Source organism: Maylandia zebra, unplaced genomic scaffold, assembly GCF_041146795.1.
Source record: "Maylandia zebra isolate NMK-2024a unplaced genomic scaffold, Mzebra_GT3a scaffold02, whole genome shotgun sequence".
NCBI lineage: Eukaryota > Metazoa > Chordata > Actinopteri > Cichliformes > Cichlidae > Maylandia > Maylandia zebra.
This window is the reverse complement of record NW_027490032.1, coordinates 873,997-899,682: the sequence shown is the minus strand read 5'-3', so window position 1 is coordinate 899,682 and position 25,686 is coordinate 873,997. Positions and strand designations below refer to the sequence as shown.

Genomic DNA, 25,686 nt, shown 5'->3' with positions numbered 1-25,686 from the left:
AGAGTGAGTCTTGATGGGCCAGATGGATGGGCCCGTGGCTGGATTGGTAAAGGGCAGAGAGCTCCAGTCCGACTCAGACGCCAGCAAGGTGGAGGTGGAGTACTGGTTTGGGCTGGTATCATCAAAGATGAGCTTGTGGGGCCTTTTCGGGTTGAGGATGGAGTCAAGCTCAACTCCCAGTCCTACTGCCAGTTTCTGGAAGACACCTTCTTCAAGCAGTGGTACAGGAAGAAGTCTGCATCCTTCAAGAAAAAGAGGATTTTCATGCAGGACAATGCTCCATCACACGCGTCCAAGTACTCCACAGCGTGGCTGGCAAGAAAGGGTATAAAAGAAGAAAAACTAATGACATGGCCTCCTTGTTCACCTGATCTGAACCCCATTGAGAACCTGTGGTCCATCATCAAATGTGAGATTTACAAGGAGGGAAAACAGTACACCTCTCTGAACAGTGTCTGGGAGGCTGTAGTTGCTGCTGCATGCAATGCTGATGGTGAACAGATCAAAACACTGACAGAATCCATGGATGGCAGGCTTTTGAGTGCCCTTGCAAAGAAAGGTGGCTATATTGGTCGCTGATTTGTTTTTGTTTTGTTTTTGAATGTCAGAAATCTATATGAGGAAGTTTTTCAAATATAAAACCTTGTAAAATCTTAAAACACAGATATAATTTGGATTTGTCACATTAGAAGATTTTCTGTCAACAGTCAATGCCGCGGGGGATTTTGTTGTTGTTGTTGTTGTTGTTGCAATACCAAAATTCACCACTGGTACCTGTAATATTACCGTATGGCATGTGGTAACTATTACTGATCTAAAAGCATATAAATGACTTAAGTTGTAATTTGGAGCAAGTCTAATCTTTAACAAGAAGCTGATATAGCAGGATGGGTGAGTTTTAGCACCAGGCGTGTGTGTCTGTGTGTGCAAGTTTTCTTGCGTGTGATGAGTCAATGGGGAGAAAAAAAAAGAAAAATCAGCCACGTCCTCCTGAGTGACGGGTCCCAAGGAACCATAGTCTGGTGCTGCCATCTACTGACCCTAAAGTGCACCAACAAGCCCTCCAACACTGAGTCTGCACAAGTGAAAGGTCACTAACTCGCATAATGAATGTGCAACACCCGTTTTTTATATTTTGAGATGAAAGGAAGGCAAAAGTGACTCGAACAACCACTCGTTACAACAAAAGGATACTTGCTGTTCTCTGAATGCACCGCATGTGAAGGAGATTCTGTAGCAGCAGAAAACCACACCAGCTGAAACTCCTGTCAGCTAACAACAGGAAACCGAGGCTGCAATTCACACATTCACTAACCAAATGTAAATAAAAGATTCTAAAAACACTGCCTGGTCTGGTTAGTTTCAATATATTCTGAAAGATTTAGGTAGGGTCAGAATTTGATGTAAACAAGGTAACGCACAGACCCATCCTGTTTCGTATCAATGATTCTGCTGCTGGTGCGGTGACAGCCTGCGCAAGTGTCTTTGTGGGCAACAGTCTCCAAGAACCCCGCTGTGCTCAACAGCTAAAACTGCATATCTGGGAAGACTGGGAAAATTTCACCACTGCATCCCTATTCTCCCAGCTCTTCATTGTTAAAGTGTTGCTAAAAGAGAAGCTGCCAAACAACACAACACATTTTCAAACACTAAAAGCGGTTAAATTATTGAAAGTGCAGCTTTGTACTCTTTTCTGTCAAATAACTTTTAAACTACAATTTGAATTGAATGATTTTTTGTTTTAATTTATATTTGACACACATCTTACACATACAGAAAAAAGACAAGTTGGTGAAGAGGGTGGGGTTTACCTTGTCTCTATAACAAAAAGGAACAAAAGGTCACGTCAGTTAAGAGGACGATGAAGGAAGCGTCTGTACTATGTCTGCTCTGTGAGTAAAGCATGAATTTTTTGGTTTTTCTTTGTTTTAAATGTTGAACTTTTACTTTCTGTTCTGTTAATCAAAAGTGATGAAGGAAAAAGCATGAAAAAGAAGAATAAAAGCACCAAGTTATGGTAGTGCTCTTTATGCCACCAGTACAGTGAGAAAAAAAACCCTAATAGTGCAAAAAGACTGATAGACAGTTTTGTGTGACATTTACAGGGGAAATGATACTGCAAAGATTTCTTACTATATATTCATTATTATCGACTTCTAAATCTACCTATGAATTTACATGAAAGACGAAGAAGAGTTTTTGCACAACGTTCCTTAAATTGTTCTCACACCCCCTCCTCGACCTCTGCTTCGAGGATTCTGACATTTAGTGTGACTCAGAAGTGTTGATTCATTTAAACTAACATAATCATCCTGCTTTAATCATCCCACTCCATACGTGACATCTCTTGTAGCAAAACCAGCATTTTCCCAGAGTTTCATAGTTATCTATAACATAATAATTATCTACAGTCATTTATTCTTTAGTCTTTATTCTATACTAACCTAATTGTAATTTCTCCTTAGTTCTGACATCGGTGTTTTACTGGACAACAAACCAAGGTCAGTAAACGTCTTTTTATAAATATAAAGTGCTAAAATGGTGATCAGAATCAGAAATATCTGGTGTGTAGATGCTTGTGGGCTGCTATAGCACATTTAAATCTTATTTTCATTCTATAGGCTGATTTCATCTAAACAATAATTTACATTACTTTTGAAATTAATGAAAAGCTTATTTTTAACCCTCACAGCTCGTCTGACTGTGAGTCCCAACAGCTCTCAGTTCTTTGACGGAGACTCTGTGTCTCTGAGCTGTGAGGAGGACGACAGCTCTGCTGGATGGACTCTGAGGAGAAACACAAGCTTAGAAACCAGGACTCAGTGTGGAGATGAGTTTGGAATATTAGACAGTTCTTCCTGCATCATCAGCCACATCGTTCTACTGGACAGTGGAGTTTACTGGTGTGAGTCCAGAGAGGGTCCCATCAGTAACATGGTTAACCTGACAGTCGCTGGTAAGCTGAGTGTGTGGAGTTAGTGTTGATGAAGCTGTGTGTAAATGGATGAAATGCTGTAGTTTGTCTCTGTGTTGAGGTGGATCAGTGATCCTGCAGAGTCCTGTCCTCCCTGTGATGGAGGGAGATGACGTCACTCTGCTCTGTAAAACAAAGACCACTCCCTCCAACCTCACAGCCATTTTCTTCAAAGATGGCATCTTCACTGGGAAAGACTCTACAGGTCACATGACCATCCAGCATGTTTCCAGGTCTGATGAAGGCCTCTACAAGTGTGACATCAGCGGTCATGGAGAGTCTCCATCCAGCTGGATCACTGTCACAGGTGACACACTCACCTGTCTGTGTTTCTGCAGGTTTCAACATTCACAATGTGACGACAACTTAATGACTGTGTTTGCTTTGTTTTAGACAAACACACCACCACACCTCCACCTACATCCACACCTCCACCTACATCTACACCTCCATCTACAGCCACACCTCCACCTAAAACCACCTCGACCACCTCGACCTTTCCTGCCGCTTCCTCTCCTCTTCTCCCGGTGTTGCTGACTGCTGGAACACTCTGTGTCATAGCTCTAGTGGTCTTACTGATTGTTTTGGTGGAACGATATGTTGACAGGAAGCTTCAAGGTGAGACTCCGACTTTCAGGCTTTTCAAAAATTCATGATTCAAAAATGTTTTATTGTCAGTTCTCTGCTTGGACACACAGGATAACTCAAATACTGTTTCTTACTCACCTCAGTATCAAAAAAAGACTTAAGAAAAGTTAAAGGAATATATAAAATTCAATTAGTGCACTATAATGGCAAGAGTGTAAGATATAAATGCAATATATAAAATAAAGCAGCAAGATATAAATCATAGAAATTAAATAAAATAAAATAACATAAATTGAATGAATAATTACAGCAAATATGTAAACTTTATAACATCTTTATGTGCTTTATACATAGAACAAACTGATTGATTAGTTCGTGGATTTGTTGATTCATTCATTCATTCGACGCTTTCATGGGTCAATCTGTGGAAGCTACAATAATACTTACAAATTCAGCAGGAAAATCATAATTACTTTCCCCACAATAAATAATCTGAATGATTAATGTAATGGCAGTAGTGTCTCTATGACATGTGCACTGATGTCCTCTCTGTGTGTTTCATTGTGCAGAGAGCACCTTAGCTGCCGTCTACTCAGCAGTGAGGACAGAAGACATCTGTTATGTAGAAATCAAGATTAAAGAGAAACCCATATAAACAAAGACCAGGTACAGCTGCTCCTCTTTGTCTTAACGCTCAGAACAATTCCAGCTATTCCTGGCATTCCAGTTTAAACCAGTGGTGTCAAACATAAGCCTCAGAGGCCAGAATATGTAAAGACTCTAATCTGACTCATTGGATGACTTTGAAACATTTGAAGGAGAGCAGAAATGTTGGACAACTGTGTTGTCATAAGCATTTCAGATTTTCCTTCTCACAAAGACCTCCCGTGTCAATTTACACTAATTAATTAAACTATTGATTTCACACTTCCTTTTATATAATACAGCTAAGGGATAAAATCAATTTTAAAAAATCAATAGAAAACAAGTGCTTGTATGAATGGATGAATGATGTATTTTGTATAAAGTGCTCTGAGTACTCAAGTGTATAAGAACCAGTTTAATTACCATTCACCAAAGAGACTAAGTGAGCTGTCTGCGGCTCTCTGGTCAAGTCAGACTTTGAGACTTTCTCATAAAAGCTGTAAAGTTTAAGTCAAAGAACAATGTTAAGTACAGGAAGTGATGTAGACTCAGAGTAAAGCTGGAAGGAAATGCAGAAGAAAATTAAGCACCTCAGATTGTCATGAGGCCAACATTTACACTCTCTTACGCACTCCTTTGATTTTCACGCTCTTCTTTTGGATTTTCCTGGTTCTATTCTAACAGCACGGCTCTGCATCACATCACACTTGTCAACATCACACTTGTTTGGCTCTGCACATGTGCAGAAAAGAAAAAAACAATAGAATAGAAAAATCCAAGATGATCTAAAGGTAAAAGTGAGATAGGATGTGCAAGGTGTGAAAATGGCGTTTTCTCACTGTAAAACCACAGCAGCAGCATCCGCCTGTTTTTCATTTTTTGTCCTGTGTGGGAAGATTGGTTCATACTTCTCAGACAGTTTATTTTGATGAGCTTATTTTGTATCTTCCAGTTAAAAAAATGTTAAAAAAGAAAATGTAAGTCACGTGATCCAAGCACGGTGAGCTCATCGGTTTAAATTAACACTGACATCATTAGCAGATCCGCCCCTTAGTAGGTTTAAAAATGATTTAAATACAACCTCAGACAAACAAATGCACGACATGTTACAATGTTCATGTTTCAATTGTTTTCTGGGATGGATGTTGCTCTATAAAAACATATAGAAAGACACGTAGCAAACAAAGGAGACCTAGATACAGAATATTGACCTTTTGTCAGAGTAAAAACCCACAGCAACAGTCTCCACCTGTTATATGTTGTTCCTGTAAACTGCGTGAGACCTTCGGTATCTTGTGGTTGAAATGTATCAAAGAGCAGGGGGTGCACCTGCAGATGCTGTGTGATCTGAAGTTTCACATATACTGTTTATAGTATTCATAATTCAGTGTGTTAGGGTGATTAATACTTAAAATGCAGGTTTGCGCCTGAGAGACTTTAGACATTGAAACCTTTCGTTAAGATGTGTCTGAACTGTAACTGGTTTGACGTGTTCCTCACTCTCTGTATATGAATATAACAGACGGGCCAGGTTTGTGCACAGGTGCTTATTGTTTCTCATGATGTTTTAAACTGTGTGTTCAGATTGTGAAGCCAGAGCTCTGTACTGAAGATTCCCACCAGTCCAGCCGATGACTTCCAGCTACTGGTCCAACCGACCCATAAGACCCCAGGACATAGATGTGTAATACTCATATATTTCCGTGTGTTTTTCTCATCACCTTACACAGCCAGCACGCTTGCCTTATCAAGAGTATGTATAGTATGTAATGCATTAATGCAGTAATGGAATGCACTGTATATGATCCCCTATTGATCTTTCTATTGATCCATTTAATTTCTAAGTGGGAGACCGTGTTGTCTGCTCCACAGCAGTGATCTAGTTTTTCTGCAGAATCAATAAACTTTGGTCTCACTTTTGTTCTCGTGTGGTTCTGTGGGTTTCAGAAAGATGTCTGATGCTAACTGATACACGCCACAGCTGCACACTATAAACAGCAGGAGCATTATTCAGTGGCTGGAAACTTCAGAGAAAAAAAGTCAGAACAAAGTGCGTACGTGTTCGTGATAGGAAATGAAGTCTGTTGGGCTATGGATGGCTGCACTGGGAGATGACGTTTAACTTAAGAAGCTGTACACCACATCTTAGCTGGCGTGCAGTTTGCTGTCTGTGGTTCAAAGTCTGTTACACTCTCCAAGGTCCCAAAAAAAGAAATCGGTTACATCTGATGTTTCAAACAAATAGAGCTGAGTGTCTTTTTCAAATGATCAGCTAGTTACAAGTCTAATAGATACATAATGAGCAGATTCCAACTCATTTTTTAATGTCTTACCTTCACAGCAGCACATCAACAGCTCAGTGCTCCTGCAGCTGTCGTGCACAGATGTTATTACAAGTTAGTGTAGTTTCTTCAAGTTCCTTCTTATTGTCAGCTCTCATTAAAATAGCAACTGCTCTCTTGCACTAATCATGCATTTGTGAAATAATAAAGTAAACACCTGTTAAAGTGTTTCTGTCATAGCAGTGTGAGTGGCGGGCAGATGTGCAGAACGCACATGCAGGATTTTCTTTGTTGCAATAAGAAAAACAGTATTTGTAATATCACCATTTAGCATTTAGGTAACAGATGTGAAGTGGTGGTTTTAAAGAAGAGTTTAATGAGCTGATTTAGCAGCAAAGGTGATTCTTGGATGTGGCACCAGCTCTGGCCGCTCTGACCACCATCTCAACAATAAACCAATATCTAGTGCTGCCATCTACTGACACTAAAGTGCACCAACTAGCTGTACAACTCTGTGTCTGCACCAGTGAAAGGTGACTAACCTAACAATGTAAAGGTGCAGGAGCTGTTTTGCATCTGATATGAAAGAAACTCTACAGCAACCAATAGGAGAGCCTCAAAATGTCTTCTGTAAATACTCAGTCACACAGCTACTAACCAGGCCCAACCTGCATAGTTGCTAACATCAGATATATGGCACCTCCAGTGCGGAGCATAAAAAGCAGAAACACAATTGTGATACCTACAGGAGTTCACGAGCTTGTGTATATAGTGTAGGAGGGTTGAAATGGTAGGAAGACTGAAAGGCTGACACACCAAAAATAACGTCAGTCAACGGCGCTGGCACGGCTGGCAGCCTTAACCCAATTTCCCTCGGGATGAATAAAGTATAATCAATCAATCAATCCAAAATGTTTTATACTTGATGTTCAAAATCAAAAACTCATTATATCATATTTTGAGATGAAGAAATCTTTATTATTCTTATTTTTCATCATGATGAAGTTCTGTTACAAGTTCTTAACATGCCCAAATAAAGAAAATGTTCTGATCACCAAATTCAGGATGTGTTGACTCACACTTCAGCTGTTTAAAGCTCTGAGACTAAGAACTTTGACTCTGCCGTTGTCTATATTTTCTGTAGCTCACACAGCCAACAATTGCACCAACAACAAGCAAAATAAAAACTGTCAAACTAGCTGGATGGATAACAACTCTAATTTTGAACCCTCCATCCTTTTTGTGAATGTCCGGCTGACCTGCAGGTGAGAAACAGGTGTGAGGTGTCAGCTGTCAGGTAGGTGATGAGTGAAGAACAGAACAGAATCCATTTCCTCTTCAAACTGCTGTCAGACATTATCTACTGCACTCTGATCACATCACTCAGACCAGCTGCTTTCTACAAAGTCTCATCAACAACATCTTTAGAAACAAACATCAACAACCAGGAAGCAGCTTCACCTCTGATCACACACACACTGAACTCTACTCACTCACCTGGAGGATCAACTCTCAGGTTTACACTGCAGATGGGGTTACCCTTGAAAAAGGCTCTCTTTTCACGGTTTGTTCCCGTCAACAGGACACGACACTCATATGTTCCATTATCAGCAGTCGTCACATTCTTCAGAATCAAAGACACGTCTCCATCCTCCATCTGTCTGTCCTGCAGATCCACCCGGTTCACAAAGGATGGATGCTGGTTGTCTGTAACAAACTGCTCATCCTGATACAAAAGGACATATTCTGGCTCCAAGTCACTTCTGCTCCACTGTACAGCGGTGATGTTGTTGTTGTCATAGACAGAAGCAAAACATGACAGATTGACATTGATTCCAGATTCAACTGTTGCGCTTAATGAGACTGAAAGAGAGAAAACACAGACCACATAAGTTAAATCAGGTCAAAGGGCAACTCTCACTCCAACTTCCACAGAGGCCGGTGTGGGGACGTCCCACCACATGTACTTTTAGCAATATTTGCAATACTTGGGGACTTCATAATGAATGCCATGTTGCTGTTAATGACCACCCGCCTGACCTTATCAAGGGGATTAAACAAGTTAGGCCACGAGACCATGGAAGTTATCTCTGACCAAAATGCGTATAAATTAGAGGCCATGCTTTCAGAAGCTCTTCCAAGGTTTCAAGCTTTCAAGCTTTCAATATGTTATATAACTTTCCTAAAAAGGAAGTCTCTGGAGTCTCCCTCTGTATATCTGTATGTCTCGGTAATGGAAGATAATTACACTGGCAGTAAAAATCAACACGATCACTCATGCATGGTGCAACGCACCAGATTGCAAAAATGCTTGACTGGCCGACATGAAAATAAGCACAAGAACCCACAGGTCATCTCCTGACCAAGAGAGTCAATGCCCATCATGTTAAAATGTCTAGCTTTACAGCTGAAATAAACTGGTGTGCAGCTGACTACAATTTTTTATTAGTTTCTATATTTATGTCTCAATAAAAACAAACTTCGATAATGCAGTAAGAGGCATGTGTAACAGGTGAGACCTGAGTCTGGGAACCGCCCCTGGTGGGCGGAGCTGGTCTTTGCTTTTTTCATAAGCTCAGGTGTGGGCAATTAGGTATTCCTCAGCAAACCTGAAGCTGCCAGTGCTTGGTCCAAGTTGGTGTTTTTAATTTCTTTCCATGAAAGCTTGATGCGGGTCCCCCTAATCTTCTGTTAGAACGGTAGGTTACACAACAATGTACCACTTGAGCTCTGGTTGTTGTGGCCGAGGTTTACAGTTATTTGCACACTTGTAGGTAGGAAACATTGCGTTCCCGTGAGAACAGTGTAGTGGACTTCACCGCCACTGACCCATGTTTATTAGGGTGTTTAGAGCATTTATGGATTATCGATGGTATGACCTGCGGTCTGGTTCAGACCATCCAAGAAAGTGTGCTTTAGTTTTGTCCAGTGAAATTGTTTTTGTTTTTTTTTGTTTTTCTTAATTCAATCTCTTACTTGATTTAATTAGATATGAGTGTCTCGGGATTACAACCATATGACCTATAAATGCAGAGTGCTAACCAAGCCAAATGTAATTACCTGATAATTTAGCACTCCACCTTGTAGTTCAAATATGATCACTTACGACGAAACGTTAGTGTTTAGGCTGCCAAAAGTGTCTTTCTTATTATTTCAGAACATGTCATAGCCCACACAGAGACCCCCTGAGCCAGATGGCTACAGCAGAGATCCTTTTCACAAGTCCAAATGCTACATTTATATCTATGTCCTAGTATGACTTAAGCAAATGCCGCTGATGCAGACACACAAATCGCGAACCGATATGCAACTCACATGTAGACACAGGCACGAGAAGGCAGGCAGACATCCAAATCCAGTAGTGTAACACAGATGTTACAGTGGGCATTTTCCACCTTCTGTAGATCTTCTGATCTCACACAGAATTAAGAAGAAACAAACAAAAAATCAGAACCTGCTTCTAATATCTTATCCTAAGCAAGTCAGATTAAGCAAAGCTGGAAAGTCACTGACTGAGGGAACATGATGGTTTACTACATCTACACTCTTCCCATTGAGAAACTGGAGGTTGAGTAAGGGTGTGAGTTGGTGTGAGGGGAAATCAAAGGAAACTGCTTCTGAGTGTCAAAACTTAATGACACAACAATGAAATATGTGCATTGAATAGGCCATTTTGGGGCATTCATCTATGTGTGCAGCATTTTTGCTGCAGCTTCCACAAAGGAAGAGCTAGTCTGGGTAATTTTGTCTGCTCTGATGTCAATAAGTTCAACTAAATTCATGTTTTTGATGTGTTTTCTTCTTTCTTTTAATTTACATCAAAGCCCAGTAACGCTATTTTGACTTTCCTGTTAGGCTCCAATCATCCAAGCCAAGAGACTGGTCTGCAACTATCTGACAACTGCCCGTGGTGAGGTAAAAACCCGTCGTCCAGGTTGTGCTGTAGGTTTAAAATAATAGTGTAATAGCAGTGAAGCATGAAATTGGCAAACCACTACCTGCATCCTATTTGACCTGGTGCTGAAAACGAGCCAAATAAACCAAATAAAAAGCAAATCACTGTCTCAATAAGGACACTTCCTTTGATACACAATGTACTCTGCATACTTCCATGTACCCGTAAATTTTAACAGGGTAGTGTTGCCTCAACGCTGGAAGTTGTGCAGTTGCTGGAACTGTCCGTTGCAACATTGAAATTTCACTGTCATGCAAAATATTGGATTTTCTGAACATTTGAAGCCACAATCTACAACTTAACCTCACATGCTCCGAATTTGAATGAATGTCAACAATGGTACTGCCACACAGCTATAAATGCTGGCAATGACATTGGCCACTCGCGTAATAGACTCTACATAGATTTGCAGAAAAATTACAAATTAAAGCAAGACTCAACCAGAGTCAGGAGTCTTTTCACACACAGTACTTGGAATTTAGGTCATTAAAGTGCTGGGTGCAGTCTGATTTAAAAAAAAAAAAACAAAACAAAAAAAAAACCCTACTTCGGATGCATGTAGATGAATAGAGATACTTCACAGACACAAGACTAAAGGTCATTTTACAGCAGGATATAAGCACTGGTTTTGATATAAACCAGGCTTAGGGAATTTCAGGCCACAAGAACCGGTTTCCTGCAACTGTGTCCTTGATCCAGCACAGCTGATTTAAATGGCTAAATTACCCCCTCAACATGTCTTGAAGTTCTCCAGAGGCCTGGTAATGAACTAATCATCGATTCAGGTGGGTTGGCCCAGGGTGAGATGTAAAACCTGCAGGACATCGGCTCTCGACGGAGTTCCCCACCCCTGATAGAAAGGGAATGTTGGCATGGTTTATATACCAGGCTGCAGTATTTGTAGAGAAGGTAAAACAATCACAGATGGGGTTAAATGATGCAGAAGTTCACATGATAAATCCAGTTTAATGCTATTATTTAGAACTACTGAGTAAGCACTGAAAAGGTCCAGTGGACCAGCTGGTGTGGTTCTTCTAATCAATTAGTCTTGCAGGAAATAGGCCTGGAAGATTTTAGATATGGAAACATTTCTTTTGGATAAAAAAGATTATTTTGAATAAAAATTAAAGAACCCAGATTTAAACTGAGGATCTCTGCATAATGAGGATATCTATGACATCCGTCTTCATCTAATCTGAGTGAATTTGGAGATCTCCAGCATCTCATCCTTTTCACAGGGTTATTGAGGTTCATCAAATGACTGTGACTATCAGCCTCAAGGCAAGAAGATGAAGAGTAGGAATCACTACTGTCAGGAAGTGGAGGCTATAATTCACACAGGCTCACTAAAATGGGACACTAGAAGATTGGAAAAAATATTGTCTGGTTTTAATGAGTTTCCAGTTTTCTGCAAAATTTGGATAGGAGGTCATGGCTCCACCCTGACCTGCATCAGTTCGGGCTGGTGGTGTAGTGGTGTGACACATTTTCCATTTTTGCACACTCTGCCTGAGTCTTGTTGCTGAGCATATCCATCTTTTTATGACAACACACCATGTCACAAAGCTGAAATCATTCCAAACCAGTTGCCTCAATCCAACAGAGCACCTTTGGGATCGTCATGGAACGAGAGATTTAGTCACTTAGTAGTTTGATATCAACAGATTTAAAGAGGGTAAAGAAACTATCAAAAGTAGAATTGTTGATAAGACCAGAGGAAGAACTACATTAAAGCTACACATTTTCCTTCGTTCTTTTGTTGGTTGAAGAAACTTTGAAGACATTTCGAAAATGTAAACTAATTAGAGGCAGTCTATTGTGCCAGTGCTGATATACTCATATGAAGCTTGTTCATCCATCCATCAGTCTCTCTTTAAAGAGAGAAGCCCAGACCTCCCTCTCCTCTTCCAGCAGACATGGATGTGCAGCCAACAAATGTGTTGCAGTCGTGTGATGCTTTTATGTTAGTATGGACTAAATCCTCTGAGGAATGTTTCCACCAGCTTGTTAAAGCTATACTAGAATAAAGAAGGCAGTTTGTAAAGGAAAAGGGTTTCAGCTTATTACTATCAAATGTACCCAATAAAGTGGCCAGTGACTGGAAGCACTGTGTACAGGCATCAGTCACTGCTTAATAAAGGCCAGTAGGTGACAGCAGAGGTGGTTCTACTCAGCACATGCCTGCTTTCACTTGACCTTTGACCCTTAGTTACAGGTCTTTACTCTTAAAGCTTTAAAGCTCTAAATCAGCAGTTCTCAAACTTTCCACAGTGAGTCCCACATCATAAACTATAATGGCTTTTGAACTACCGACATTAAAGTGCAGCAGTATTAGCCTGTTTAACACCACATACAGGAGACATGAGACAAGATTTATTTCTTTTATTAATGAAAGCACAAGCTCATCCATCACCTGTTCAAAAACACAAGAGCTATTTTATAATAGCTATCAACAAAGGCAAGAAACTGTTTGAATTAAACTAGAGTTGTTCTCAAACCATGTCCATACTACCATGGAGATGACGACTTTAGACCGAGATTATTTAAGGTTGGTTTTTTGTTTTTTTTGCTTTGTTTTATAACTAAATTTTTAAAATAAATTTGCTTTGTCTTTTTTAATATCTGTTCCTCATGAGTTACCTGGTACTGACCTATGACCCCTCCAAATATCTTATTCGTGTTTTTTTTATGATTGATATGAACCGGGCCTGCACAACTTTGGATTGCAAAGTTTGGGTGAGAGGCCCTAACCCTGAATATGATGTGGGTCTGGTTAAAGATTGCATGGGAACAAACTTGCCTTGTCAAATACATGACAGCATCTCACACAGTTTTATTTTAAAAGCTAAACATCACGATTGGGTCTGTGACGAAAGTGAGTGCAACAGTACAGATGTGGGAAGAAACTCACATTCCAGGGATAAATAGTTAGAATGAGGTGTTTAGTAAGCATCTGGCAGTAAACATTAGTGTGAACCGTGCTCTGTTCTTTCATCCTGCAGCTGCGCTGGTAGAAGAGAGTGAGGGGGGAAAAAGCGCCCTCCTCCAACAAGAGCATACCAAGCTCCAGCTTAGTGACGTGCAGAGCGAGACTCTGAGCCGCCCACGAGGGATCTGGATGGAACGCAGACGGTGTCTGATAAACAGTCAGGGAGTGTTTTCTGGGAATTCCAGTGTGTTTTTGAGTTAAGGTGGTCATTGGTGTGACTTTCGAATTGTTTCACAAATTGCGAACATTCACATGATTCTCCAAACATCACACACACAGGAAAAGTGTGTACTGCTGAGTTTCAAACTTTCCTCTAGTCCTGATTTAAAGTGACCAGTGTAAATATAATGTGCAAATTTCATTTGACTAACAATGACTCGTGCACACTCTGCATGGCAGCAATACTGCTTCGTAGGGTGATGCCAGTTCCTGACACATAAGAAAGCTGTGCATTAGATCCTAACTGAAAATTAAACACTTCTTTTTCTGTTGCACACTGAGTCACAAACTGCACTCAGCAACAGCCAGAGCTGCAGAGTGCACCCACATAGCATTAAAAGTTACAGGGTGATGAGCTAAATTCAACCTGAAAGAAACAGACAAACAAAAATGCATCAGGACTTTATTCTGTGGATGACTGACATGAAGCCTGATTATATACCAGATTTTTTTATAGCAGGGTAAAGATGTGTCACAATGAAATGAATGTTTATGTTCAAAAAGGCACAAATACTTTCTTCTTCAGAAAGAAAGAAACCAAAACAGAAACAGCAGTGATGAAGATGATTTTCACATTTCTGCTTTTATTCTTTTATTGTGATTACGAGTTTTACATGCAAGCATTTTTTTTTTACTAAATAACAAGCAATGAAAGAGACACGTCACAGCAGTTGCTCATAAGTCCTCATTAGATTCATATTTTCCTTAAATTAATAATCTTCAATCTTTTGTGGCTCGTGAGTCTATTCATACCTGTGTACAATACAGTACTTGTAGATGGCAGTAGATGGCAGAGCTCCTGGCACTGCCAAAACGCACATGGTACATATATAATTAATGGAATTTCCCCCCAACCCCTATTCCAAAAGTTCAGTGATTAAAGTTTATCCTGTTAAGCCCCAACGAGGCTGCCTGAGCTTGCTCTTTGAAAATGACAAACCCAAAAGGAATGTAAACAATCTCGGTATCAAAACAAAGCTGGTGAACACTGGTGAGATCAATTTTACATTACATTATTAAAATGTATAAAAGTTCTTATTGTTGATTCTAATCTTCTGATCTCTGAAATTCACATTTCTGCTGCTGAACACAAACCAAGAGTGATGGTTGAGTCGGTCAAGTTAATTAATTTCACTTTAATCTGTTAACGAGCTGAAGCGATTTCCACATTGTCTCCGTCAGGCTGTGTGACAGCAAAGCTTCAAGTGTATCAAGTTCAAGTTTCAGAGCAGCTATTAAAACAGAAGCACTGAGTTTTTGTTCGAGTTGGAGCTTCTGAACAACTGCAAGTTACTGCTAACTAATATCTGCACAGGCACAGGTTGTAAAAGTAAGCTGAATATTTGAACACTGCAGCAAAGACATCCAGTGTAAAGAGCAGAATATTGTAATAATGCTGAGATTATTCAAAGTGATTCATAGTCAGAATTATATTGTGTGATCTGGATGAAGCAATAACTGGATAATAAATGATAAAACAGCAAAATTCGATGTTTTCTTTGCTCTCACACACTAGGTCAACAGCTAAACAAAAACCTATAACTGTCGGTGACATTTCACAAATCAGTTTCATTGTGAAGTTCCAGCTGTGTCTGTTCACTGACAACACTGGGAAGTGGGAACAGCAGCAGGAGACTGTTTAATGACAAGAGGTCTGAGACGAACTTCTTTTGCCTTTTTATGGTTTCTGTAGATCACAAATCCAGCAACAGCAGCAACAACGGGGGCAGCAGCAGCAACTACCACACCAACGATTAGTCCAACAGATCCTGCAGGTGAGAAACAGGTGTGAGGTGTCAGCTGTGAAGAACAGAACAGAATCCATTTGCTCTTCAAACTGCTGTCAGACATTATCTACTGCACTCTGATCACATCACTCAGACCAGCTGCGTTCTACAAAGTCTCATCAACAACATCTTTAGAAACAAACATCAACAACCAGGAAGCAGCTTCACCTCTGATCACACACACACTCAACTCTGCTCACTCACCTGGAGGAACAATACTCAGGGTGATGATGCTGATGAGCTTCAAACCAATTGTTCCTTTCTCAACGACACGACACTCGTATCTTCCAGTGTCATTAATCGTCACATTGTTCAGAATCAGAGACACGTCTCCATCCTTCATCTGTTTGTCCTTTAGATCCACCCGGTCCTTAAAAGATGGATGCTGGTGCACTGAAGTTTTCCTCTCATCCCGATACAAAAAAACATATTCATCTCCCAGGTCAGCTCTTCTCCACTCCACAGTCTGGATGTTTTTTCGAGCTTGACATGTCAAAGTGACGTTCCTTCCAGACTCAGCTGTGACGTTTTTCTGGCCTGAAAGAGAAACTATACAGAGCAGAGAGGTAAAGGTTTCAAACAGCTGTTTACTTCAACAGAAAGCATCAGGATCACTGGACATGGACTGTACAGTTAAGACTTGGGTAGCAGCATTTGGGACAATATAATGTGTTTCAATGACAATCCAGGGAATTTTCCTTTAAATTTAACTGTTAAAAAGTGTTTTTTCTGGAAAAAAGGAAAAACAAGATTATTAGTAAATCGAGCAAAACATTCAGAATTTGATTGATTATTTAAAAAAAAAAGAAAATCCACTGACCAGTTCGACAGAAGGCCTGACAAATCAAAGACGACATGTAAAATGCCTGATTATTTGAGAATTATTTCTATGATCAGAACAACTAAAGAGGTTCGCAACCAAGAAACACCCTCGAGGATTTAAAACAGAGTTTAATTTGACTGTATTACCATTATAAATCTTTTGGTTTTAGACTTAATAATAATACTCCTCCTTCCTCGTGAGCGTTTTTGACTTTGTTAGACTTTGTGAAGTCGTTTGTCTCAACCATGGAAAAAGTCTGCAGCTGTGCACTTTAGTTATCTTCTTTCGGGGTTTTTGGTGCAGCTGAGCTGATTGTGATTTTCAACACTTTGAATCAATGTCTGCTTTGACTATAAGGGACTGTGTATAAAAATGTCAGTAACTCCGAAAGTCCTAAATTCCTTATTTAGTTAACTTTGATTTACTCCAGGTTTGTGTGGTTAAATTCTAATTGTACACAAACTCCACCTAAAACTTTTATTACTGATTACAGCCTATAACTTCACGCAGACTGATTAAAGTTGGTACACAGACCACAGCTTACCTTGAGAGGTACAACCCAGGAGGCACGCAGAAAGCAGAATCCAGATGAGTCCAGCCATTCTCTTCCTCCAGGACTTTCCAGATGTTTAGACCGTTGTCAGGGCTCAGAGGCCCGTGGCGTGGAATGGACTCAGGCGCAGAACCAAAGACCAGAAGCTCCAAGTGATTTGCGAAAACAAAAACTGCTGAGACTGGAGTGGGGCTGGTGAGGGCACTGAAACATAGGAGAGGAAAATCAGAACAGTCCAAGGAGTTGTGAGTGTTTTCCCATTTGACAAGCTGGGATGGCTTACGTGTTTGCAGGCGGGGATTAGCTGGAGGTGGAGGCGAGGTGAGGTCCAGGCGAGTGCTGAGTCCAATATAGGTGTGCAGGGAGGCAGGCAGGTGAGAATGGCAGTTTGTCTGAAAAGGATTAAGCAGCAGCTGAATCCAGAAGCAAGGCTATGGCAGGGTTTGGAATGACGAGTCCAGGTACCGACTAGGAGACTAAGTAATGCACACTGATAAATACACAGGAACATGAGGCTGTGAAATAACTGAGGTTAGCAGGCGATCTGGCAAAGACTCATTGTGTGCACTGCCAGAATAATTGCCTGCAGCTGAGGAGCTGATGCCGTGGAAAGACAATGACAAACGTTGACTCTGAGAAGAGCTCCTTTGTTTTAATGTTTCCTTAGGAGGAGTTACTGGGAAGGATGGAGTGGGCGTGGGTAAAATATTTAAAAACAGATGTTAGCAACTCCATTTATTTCTTGTAATAACAAGTTTTTTTTATACTGATTTATGCCTCTACAGTCCTTTTGCTTTTCTTTTTTTAAGGATTGTTACTTAGGTTACTGTTACGTACTTTTTTTAAGGACTGTTAGGGCTTACATCTAGTAAATAAAGTGTTGTTTTCTGAATAATCTGATCTGGAATCAGTCCACAGTGAACAAACACACTGAGCAAAAGTGTAATCTGAACTAAAGTCAAATTTTTAAACTGAACCAAGAATCAAACTGCAGGAAAACCTGATGGAAAACCTGCTCACTGACCTTCTCTCACTTTAATCAGCACAGGGTGCGATGTAGACAGCAGTGATGATTTTTTATTTTTAGCCTGGCTCTCAGTCAGCTCAGAATAAATAGATTCAAATGTTGGATTATTAGCCTTCATTGTTGGTGTTTGTGCTCACAGGTACAAACTACCATCAGTCTGCACCATTAAACAGACACATAATGAACTTGCATATATATAAAGTTATTTTCTGTCTCACTGACAGCTCAAAGTGCTGTTGACTAACCACACACTCATACAGCAGCTTATTCTGTGCACTTCAAGCACCTCACCTACCTCACATACATGACCCACCTAGCGTAGGCGAAGGTTTGCCTGTTTTTTTTTTATTTTTTATTTTTTTTAACTTATTCGATTTTTTTTTTTTTACAGAACTTGCAGACAAATTCAATATAAAGATGCAGGAATATGAGTTTAAAGAAATAATAATATAAACCTGTCGCTATTCACACAAATATGATCATAACTCGGTTGGTCCCTTTCGCTTTACATTGTTAAGGTAGCGTCAGTGCTTCGTTATCCAATCCGTTCCAGTTGTTCACAGGGGACATCCACATGACTGAAAATCCAGTCCTCATTTTCACTGCTACTTTACACTCCGCTCGTATACACCTGCGGACACACTAGCGTACATGTGGCAATCGGCAAGAAATCATGGATATACGCAAGTTTTTCAAGAAAGTAAGTCTTCATCACTGGCTGGTAGTAACAATTAGTTAGCTCCAGCTAACAGCAGAGAATCCCATGTAAATAATGAACCAGGTGCTCCCCATTTTGTAAATAAAAACCTGGCTAGCGCACTAAGTTAAATTGTTAGCATAATGTTAATTTCTGTCACTCGTTTTAGCTCTGAAAAATCCAGCTGAGCTCATTCAGGTATGGTTATCATCAGTGGAAATAATAATAATCACTCCATCCCCATTAACCTGTAGGAGTCAGGGCAGAGGAGCACAGAGAGGCAGAGGGGAGAGACGTCTGCTGGAGAGGTGAGTCAAAGGATGGAGTCATTTGTGATGGAGACAGTCTGATTAGAATTTTATGGGACTCAATATGGATATGAAATATGAAACATTTCAGTCACGGTACAACATATAAGACCTGTTTAACTTGAGCTTTTATTTAGGAGAGTCAAGGTTAGAAAGTGGAGAGAGCAAAGAGAGAGATATGTATACAAGTCAAATTAGCCTGACTCACATATTTTTGAGGGTTCTATTTTAATATTACTTCAATTCAAGTAATTTAGTAATATTTTTCAGGGCTTTAAATTGCAACCATTTTAGTCACATGCGTGCTCAAAATATAATGTTTGTAACTTCAAAATATTTGGGAGCAACAAATTACTGTGGAGCGGGAGCAGAAGTCATGATATTAGCAATTTACATTACAATTCAGTATGTTTTAATGTATCTTGAAGGGTGAGACAGAAGGGGAGGCTGAGGGAGAAAAAGGTCAACAGGCAAGTTCAAGTCAGAGAGAGCAAGGAGAGACAGAGGAGCTGCAGCAAATGGATCGAGAGGCAGAGGAAGATCAAGTTATTACAGAGAGAGGAGAGCAAACAGGCCAAGAGAGGGAAAATGATGAAGCAGCTGCAGCAACTCATTCTACTACAGGGTTTGATTTAGGTGACAAAGACACAGGGCCCAGACAGGTGAAGCTGAAGAGCTATCCACATGATACTTTTGGTACACAGAAGCGAGCATTTAACCACAGCTGGTTTGAAAAGCACAACTGGTTAGAATATTCAGTCAGCCAGAATGCAGCTTTCTGCTTCCCATGTAGAGTGTTTGGCAAAAACATCAAACATGATAGTTTGGTCAGTAGCGGTTGCAAGAACTGGAAGAAAGCTTTAGTCATCTTTGGCAAGCATGAGATGGCTCAAACACATAAGGACAGTGTTGTTACATGGAAAAGCTACCAGGGAACTAGCAAACAGGGAAACGTTGCACAGGTGATAGCAACTGCAAATGTGAGTGAGATAGTCGAAAGAAGAGAGTATCTCAGACGAATTGTTGCAGTCACCTCTATGTTAGGGAGACAGGGACTCCCTTTTCGTGGCCATGATGAAGGTGAAGACAGCCCAAACAGAGGGGATTTTCTTGCGTGCATGGAGCTTTTGAAGGAGTTTGATGCTTTTCTTCAAAAACATAATCCCCCATCAAATGCACAGTATATCTCACCAACATCCCAGAATGACATGATTGACTGTTGTGCCCAGGAAGTTACTAGTGTCATTGTATCTGAAATGACAAAGTCTAAAGTCTATTCCATCATGGTGGATGAGGCAAGGGATAAAAAGGCAGAGCAGTTAGCTGTTTGTGTCAGGTACGTGTCAGAGGGGGCAGTGAAGGAGCGTTTCCTTGCACTAGCAGAGATAAAATCATTTGATGCCCAGTCCATTGCAAATGAGATTCAGCAGCAGATCCAAAACTATGGTCTTGCAGAGCTTAAGTGTGTAGCACAAACATATGATGGTGCAGCCGTTATGAGTGGCTCCACTGGAGGTGTACAAGCACATTTTAGAAGGCTCCATCCTGAGGCTATCTATGTGCATTGTTATGCTCATCAACTCAACCTGGTTTTGTGCAATACTTGCAAGTAGGGATGGGTATCGAAAACCGGTTCTTGTTGAGAACCGGTTCCCACTGTTTCAATTCCTTGGAATCGTTTGCCATTTTTGCAAACGATTCCCTTATCGATTCCAGTCGCCCCGAATGACGTCACCACGTTGCGGAGCGTCATTTACCTGGCAGGAAACACGGCGCCTAAGCGGCTCAAACGCTCAAAAGTTTGATTATACTTTATGAGAACGGATGACAACAGGGCAACTTGCAAAGTAGATATTTCATTTAAGGGAGGAAACACTGCAAATATGCAAAAGCATTTGCTCACAAAACACACGATGACCTTAAATGAATGTCGTGTTTTTAATTCCGCTCCGGACTCGTGAATCTCAACCCAGCAGCAGCGGTAACGTTTGCACGTCCTCTCCCGTTAATGCGGCAGGTAAATAATCAACTAACAGTGCATATTATGTTAGCGCGATCTGCCTTATTACAAAACCTGCCATTACTGTGCATTTAGGTGACCATGATGAGAGAGACAGACAGAGTCTGGCTCAGATGCTGGCAGTTCTCACTGCAGTCTACTGGTAGCGTCTCCTTTCAGGCCAGGATAGACGAATGTCACCGAGCAGTGACTAAGTTTGTGGTAAAAGGCTTGCACCCATTTGCCGCAGCAGATGCCCCCGATTTTTGGTAAGTGAATGTGTTTAATTGTAGGCAGGGACATTACTGGATATTCTTGTGTAGTTGCCACAGAACAATTTATGTTATACTTTGTTATTGCTACAGAAGAATATTTATTTTATTATTTTACATTTACAATTTTTTTTCCTGGGGACCCTGTGACACCCCATTGAAGAGCTGTAGGCTGGATCTCTTAAGATCTCACTGTTGGGTTTGTAAGGCCATGTTACTCCTAAATTTCTATCTTGTTCAAAGAGAAGATATAAAACAAAGTTCTAAGCTAATCGACCTTAGTGTTCTCCTTTTTTAAAAAGAATCGATAAGAGAATCGATAAAGAATCGAATCGTTAAACAGAATCGAAAATGGAATCGGAATCGTGAAAATCTTATCAATACCCATCCCTACTTGCAAGGCTGTCCCAGAGGCTGTGGAGCTTTTCAGCTTGTTGGAGTGTGTGTATTCTTTCTTCAGCACCTCCCTAGTCAATCATCATAAGTTCATGGAGACTCAGGCAAAGCTTGGATTGACAAAAACTGAGCTTGTGGAACTTTCAAACACTCGCTGGGCATGTCAGTTGCGATCAATCAGTGCAGTTCTTGAGACATTGCCTGCCATTTTGGAGTGCCTATCTGCAATTGGATCCCCCATAGCTGTTGGTCTCAGAGCAAAGCTCTACAAGTTCTCAGCAGTCTATGCACTACTGATGTTTCAGTCAATTCTGTCTGTAACCGAAGGACTCCACAAATTCCTGCAGAAAGAGACTTTAGACCTGGCAGAAGCGTTTATCTGCAAACAAGCTGTGTGTGACACAATTAAGGGAAAACACTCAGATGCATTTGCTACAGAGCTGTATGAGAAAACCAAGGCCCTGTGTAACACCCACAGTATCCATGAACCAGGTGCCAAGACAAGGCACAAACAGAGGAAAATGGAGGATTTTGTCCTGGAGGCAACTGTGGGTTCACGCACTGAATTGAACAACTCAGACACATTGAAAAGAGAGTTACTTTTCCCTTGTGTGGATCGGATGGTTGGCGAGCTTGATCAAAGATTTTGCAGTGTAGATGCAGGGCTGCTAAAAGGCATCCAGGCATGCAGTCCTGAATCTGAGAACTTCTTGAGTGAACCACACTTGAATGAACTTGCAAAGCACTACAGACTTGACCTGAAAAAAGAGGAGGTTCTGGTGGCCAGAAACTTTCTTACCCGGAAAACAGAGGCTGGATGTCCACCCAAAAATATGTTGTCTGTGTACAACCTCCTTGATTCAGACATGTTTCCCTCTCTGAAGGCAACCATCCGAGTTGCCCTAACAGTGCCTGTCAGCAGCTGCTCGTGTGAACGGTCCTTTAGTGCACTGCGTCGGCTGCACTCCTGGCTGCATCAAACAATGGGTCAGAAAAGACTTCACAGTCTTGCAGTCATGTCTATTGAAAAAGATACGCTTCAGCATCTGAGTCACAACAGAGTGATTGACCGATTTGCCACTCTTAAAAACAGACGTCATTCTTTGATGCTTCCACCCACCAAGTAACTGGTGATTGCAGCCAGAAAAATGTACTTTTTTATTTTCAGTTTTTTTCTTGTTATTGATGCGGCAAACACATTTCCTCTGTTTTTTTGTTGTACTGTATTATAAAGCAGACTGAAATAAAACAATAGATCTATTGGTGGCCTAGGATGTTTAATCTGTCCAAAAAAGTAGGAAAACAATTTGTCAGTCTTTGTTTTCTGTTTGTGAAATTTTGTGCTCATTCACTACGTTCGTTCATGTCGTGTGCATCTCTTGGGGGCTAAGCCCCCCCTGTCCTTAAAACCTAGTGACGCCCCTGATCTGCACACAGCTGTTGTCATGAACGTCGCACTCGCTTACGTCACTGTCATGAGACATTCTCGCAAAAAAAATCACGGTTTTAGTAACGCAGTAACGCAGCGTTCCTACGGGAAAATAACAGTAATCTAATTACCATTTTTGCAATAGTAATCCCTTACTTTACTCATTACACTCACTCATGAGCACTCACATAGACACGCGGGAACGCGCACATGTAGGCATTCATGTGCTCGTGCACATAGACACAGACAGTGTTTGCAGCACACCGTAGGGGGTTTTATGATGGGGTCGCTTCTATAAAACTGTGTTTCACAGACAAAGGAGTGAAGATTTTGGAGAGGGACACCGGCCTCGTCTTCCCTTCAAGAAGTGCATGCTTAAATGAAGAAGAGTAAAGATAAATGAAGATGAGTAAAGATGAATAAAGATGAATAAAGTTTTGTGAAAATGACTACTGAGTCCGGTGCCATCTCTGGATGCTCGAGGAATAAAAGAACCGGGGTAAAACTGATTTCCCAACAAACCCAAAGAACTCCTCAAGAAGAACAAGTGAGACCAAAGTTTCTTACAGAGATCTGCAGAGATCACTGCTGTGGGGAGGGCAGCACCGTCCTGCCAGTTACTGATTTTTTTCCATACACTGCATTACATTACATTCAAATATTAGTTATAATATGTGTTATATGTGTATGTTTAATGAGAAGATCAAACATAATAAATAAAAATCTAGTCTGAAAAGACACCATGAGCAGAGTGGAGATGAAGTATGGACATATTACCAGCAGGTGAGAGACAACGCTGAACACAAGGTTGAGGGAGGTGGGGTCAGGAGATGGTGCTGAGGATGGGTGTAGGATTGTGTTTGCAGGCCTATCTGCAGAGAGAATCCCACCTGTTCAGGTGAATTTGTAGGTGAAATGGTAAAATGTGAGTGAAGCTCCTCACCTGTGACAGTGATCCAGCTGGATGGAGACTCTCCATGACCGCTGATGTCACACTTGTAGAGGCCTTCATCAGACCTGGAAACATGCTGGATGGTCATGTGACCTGTCGTCTCGTTGCCGATAAGGGAGCCATCTTTATAGAAAGCAGCTGGGAGGTTGAAGGAATTCTTTTCTTCGCAGAGCAGAGTGACGTCATCTCCCTCCATCACAGGGAGGACAGGACTCTGCAGGATCACTGATCCACCTCAACACAGAGACAAACTACAGCATTTCATCCATTTACACACAGCTTCATCAACACTAACTCCACACACTCAGCTTACCAGTGACTGTCAGGTTAACCATGTTACTGATGGGACCCTCTCTGGACTCACACCAGTAAACTCCACTGTCCCATGTAAAGAGATCGGTGATTTTACAGGAAGAACTATGCTTTTTCCCCCAGTCGACACACTGAGTCCTCTGTTTTTTACTTGTGTTTCTCCTCAGAGTCCATCCAGCAGAGCTGTCGTCCTCCTCACAGCTCAGAGACACAGAGCCTCCTTTATAGAGCTGAGAGCTGCTGGGACTCACAGTCAGACGAGCTGTGAAGTGTTAAAATAAAATTAAGATGATCAATGACAATGTCTTAAAATAATTAATAATATCAAAAAATTATTTAGGGAAAATCAAAAAGTGAAAGCACATTTGTGTTGTGAGGGCTACGAGAGCAGCTGTCAGATTGTGAACCCTTTAAATTCATTTAGCTACTTCCAGCAATTTTACATTGGAAACTACCACTAAAGCAACGCATATCAATCTAACATAATGTAGTGAAGTAGATTCTGGGGTAGGATTTTACATGATGTCCACAAACGCACCACTAACATCCACACCTTCCCAGTTGATAATTAGCAGGCTTATAAGAAACAGCTGCGCTTCACTACCAGAAGGAGGCATTTGGCAGTCTTGTCCATCCAAGGTGGCTGAGAGCATTAGGCAGTTGAGCGCTGCAGTTTAGTATTGCCCTTTAGAGAGTGGTTTGCACTATACTGCTGCTGTCTTGTCATGCTGTTTTGTTTGTTATGTGATGCTTTTATAACGAACAGTACTTTGGGGTGTATTTGTTTTATGTAGATCTTTTATTAATGTGTGTAACGTTTTATGCTTTGTTTTATTGCTTTAGTGGAGGTGCGGCCGCTTGCTGAGGGGCTAGGCACGTGAGGTGGAATCCCCTTCCCGATGCATGCGAGTGTACACACCGGGCATAGGTAGATTGCACCATTTAGAGTTTAGTGTGAGTGACAGTGAGGTCTGCAGTGAAGTTACACGGGTGAGTAATTGGTGGCACCCTTGGGCACTCCTCCCCGTAGGTTGCCTCCTCAAGTGGCCGGTCTCCACTATTTTGTTTAGTTATTCTGTTATCATGCTGTGATTGTTTTAGGGTAGCATCGTGGGAGGGGGTCTGGTCATTTTAATCATCGTTTGTTAATAAAGTGTTTTAATTAACTATTTTGCCGTCTCAACCCTGCTACCCTAGGTGCCTTCCTGATTTTATAGTTATATGTCTTTAGTAGTTCCTCTTAATAAATTGAAATTTGTAAACTTCCTTTGTCTCACCTCTGCCGTTAATAACGAGTCTGTGGGCTTTGGTAGCCAGTGCAACACGTACATTGGCTAGAGAAATCTTTCCTGGGGTGTAACGCCCTCCCCCAGGTGGCGTTGTCAGTATCTTAGTTACCATCCCCAGTGATTCCTCATCGCGACACCACAATAATTTAACATATTTGAAAAAACAAAACTATTTATAAATATAATAAAT

At 41.0% G+C, this 25,686-nt stretch overlaps 3 protein-coding genes, 1 long non-coding RNA gene and 1 other non-coding gene across 7 annotated transcripts; 2 read left to right on the top strand and 3 right to left on the bottom strand.

Annotated features, from left to right (window-relative positions):
* The first annotated feature begins 1,861 nt into the window (after positions 1 to 1,861).
* LOC112430293 (Fc receptor-like protein 5) lies at positions 1,862 to 6,109 on the top strand. Its single transcript, XM_076880931.1, has 6 exons — positions 1,862 to 1,892; positions 2,466 to 2,501; positions 2,693 to 2,956; positions 3,036 to 3,281; positions 3,368 to 3,592; positions 5,792 to 6,109. Exons 1-6 carry the CDS (start codon positions 1,862 to 1,864, stop codon positions 5,815 to 5,817), a joined length of 828 nt encoding a protein of 275 aa, XP_076737046.1. The 3' UTR covers positions 5,818 to 6,109.
* Positions 6,110 to 7,443: 1,334 nt separating this feature from the next.
* LOC112430577 (uncharacterized) lies at positions 7,444 to 10,338 on the bottom strand. Of its 2 annotated transcripts, XR_013096123.1 has the most exons (3): positions 9,805 to 10,238; positions 7,987 to 8,352; positions 7,444 to 7,748 (listed from the first exon to the last, which is right to left on the bottom strand). It is a non-coding gene; the product is annotated as an uncharacterized LOC112430577 (transcript). The 2 variants fall into 2 exon arrangements; XR_013096122.1 differs by having other exon boundaries at positions 7,444 to 8,352; positions 9,805 to 10,338.
* Positions 9,098 to 15,900, top strand: LOC143415696 (uncharacterized). Of its 2 annotated transcripts, none has more exons than XR_013096125.1 (5): positions 9,098 to 9,188; positions 10,345 to 10,404; positions 13,447 to 13,590; positions 15,346 to 15,427; positions 15,798 to 15,900. It is a non-coding gene; the product is annotated as an uncharacterized LOC143415696 (long non-coding RNA). The 2 variants fall into 2 exon arrangements; XR_013096124.1 differs by having other exon boundaries at positions 13,447 to 13,629.
* LOC101483770 (butyrophilin subfamily 2 member A1) lies at positions 14,217 to 16,945 on the bottom strand. Its single transcript, XM_004574251.6, has 3 exons — positions 16,807 to 16,945; positions 15,644 to 15,988; positions 14,217 to 15,421 (listed from the first exon to the last, which is right to left on the bottom strand). Exons 1-3 carry the CDS (start codon positions 16,862 to 16,864, stop codon positions 15,249 to 15,251), a joined length of 576 nt encoding a protein of 191 aa, XP_004574308.3. The 5' UTR covers positions 16,865 to 16,945; the 3' UTR covers positions 14,217 to 15,248.
* LOC143412403 (uncharacterized) lies at positions 16,910 to 24,274 on the bottom strand. Its single transcript, XM_076881073.1, has 5 exons — positions 24,209 to 24,274; positions 23,887 to 24,129; positions 23,685 to 23,815; positions 17,099 to 17,207; positions 16,910 to 17,019 (listed from the first exon to the last, which is right to left on the bottom strand). The coding sequence occupies exons 1-5, from the start codon at positions 24,228 to 24,230 to the stop codon at positions 16,910 to 16,912; spliced, it is 615 nt and encodes a 204-aa protein (XP_076737188.1). The 5' UTR covers positions 24,231 to 24,274.
* Positions 24,275 to 25,686: the final 1,412 nt, after the last annotated feature.

What these genes read in the sequence shown, in the direction of transcription:
- LOC143412403 (XM_076881073.1), bottom strand. Translation starts at nt 24,230, where the DNA reads ATGGTTAACCTGACAGTCACTG. An exon ending in GGTTAACCTGACAGTCACTG is followed by an intron (nt 24,130 to 24,208) that starts GTAAGCTGAGTG and finishes CTCTGTGTTGAG; the next exon opens with GTGGATCAGTGATCCTGCAG. An exon ending in TCATCTCCACTCTGCTCATG is followed by an intron (nt 17,208 to 23,684) that starts GTGTCTTTTCAG and finishes AATCCTTTTCAG; the next exon opens with ACAAACTGCCATTCTCACCT.
- LOC112430293 (XM_076880931.1), top strand. Translation starts at nt 1,862, where the DNA reads ATGAAGGAAGCGTCTGTACTATGTCTGCTCT. An exon ending in CAGCTGGATCACTGTCACAG is followed by an intron (nt 3,282 to 3,367) that starts GTGACACACTCA and finishes GCTTTGTTTTAG; the next exon opens with ACAAACACACCACCACACCT. An exon ending in TGTTGACAGGAAGCTTCAAG is followed by an intron (nt 3,593 to 5,791) that starts GTGAGACTCCGA and finishes CTGTGTGTTCAG; the next exon opens with ATTGTGAAGCCAGAGCTCTG.
- LOC101483770 (XM_004574251.6), bottom strand. Translation starts at nt 16,864, where the DNA reads ATGGCTGGACTCATCTGGATTCTGCTTTCTGCGTGCCTCCTGGGTTGT. An exon ending in CCTGGGTTGTACCTCTCAAG is followed by an intron (nt 15,989 to 16,806) that starts GTAAGCTGTGGT and finishes TGCTCTGTATAG; the next exon opens with TTTCTCTTTCAGGCCAGAAA. An exon ending in CCTGAGTATTGTTCCTCCAG is followed by an intron (nt 15,422 to 15,643) that starts GTGAGTGAGCAG and finishes TCTCACCTGCAG; the next exon opens with GATCTGTTGGACTAATCGTT.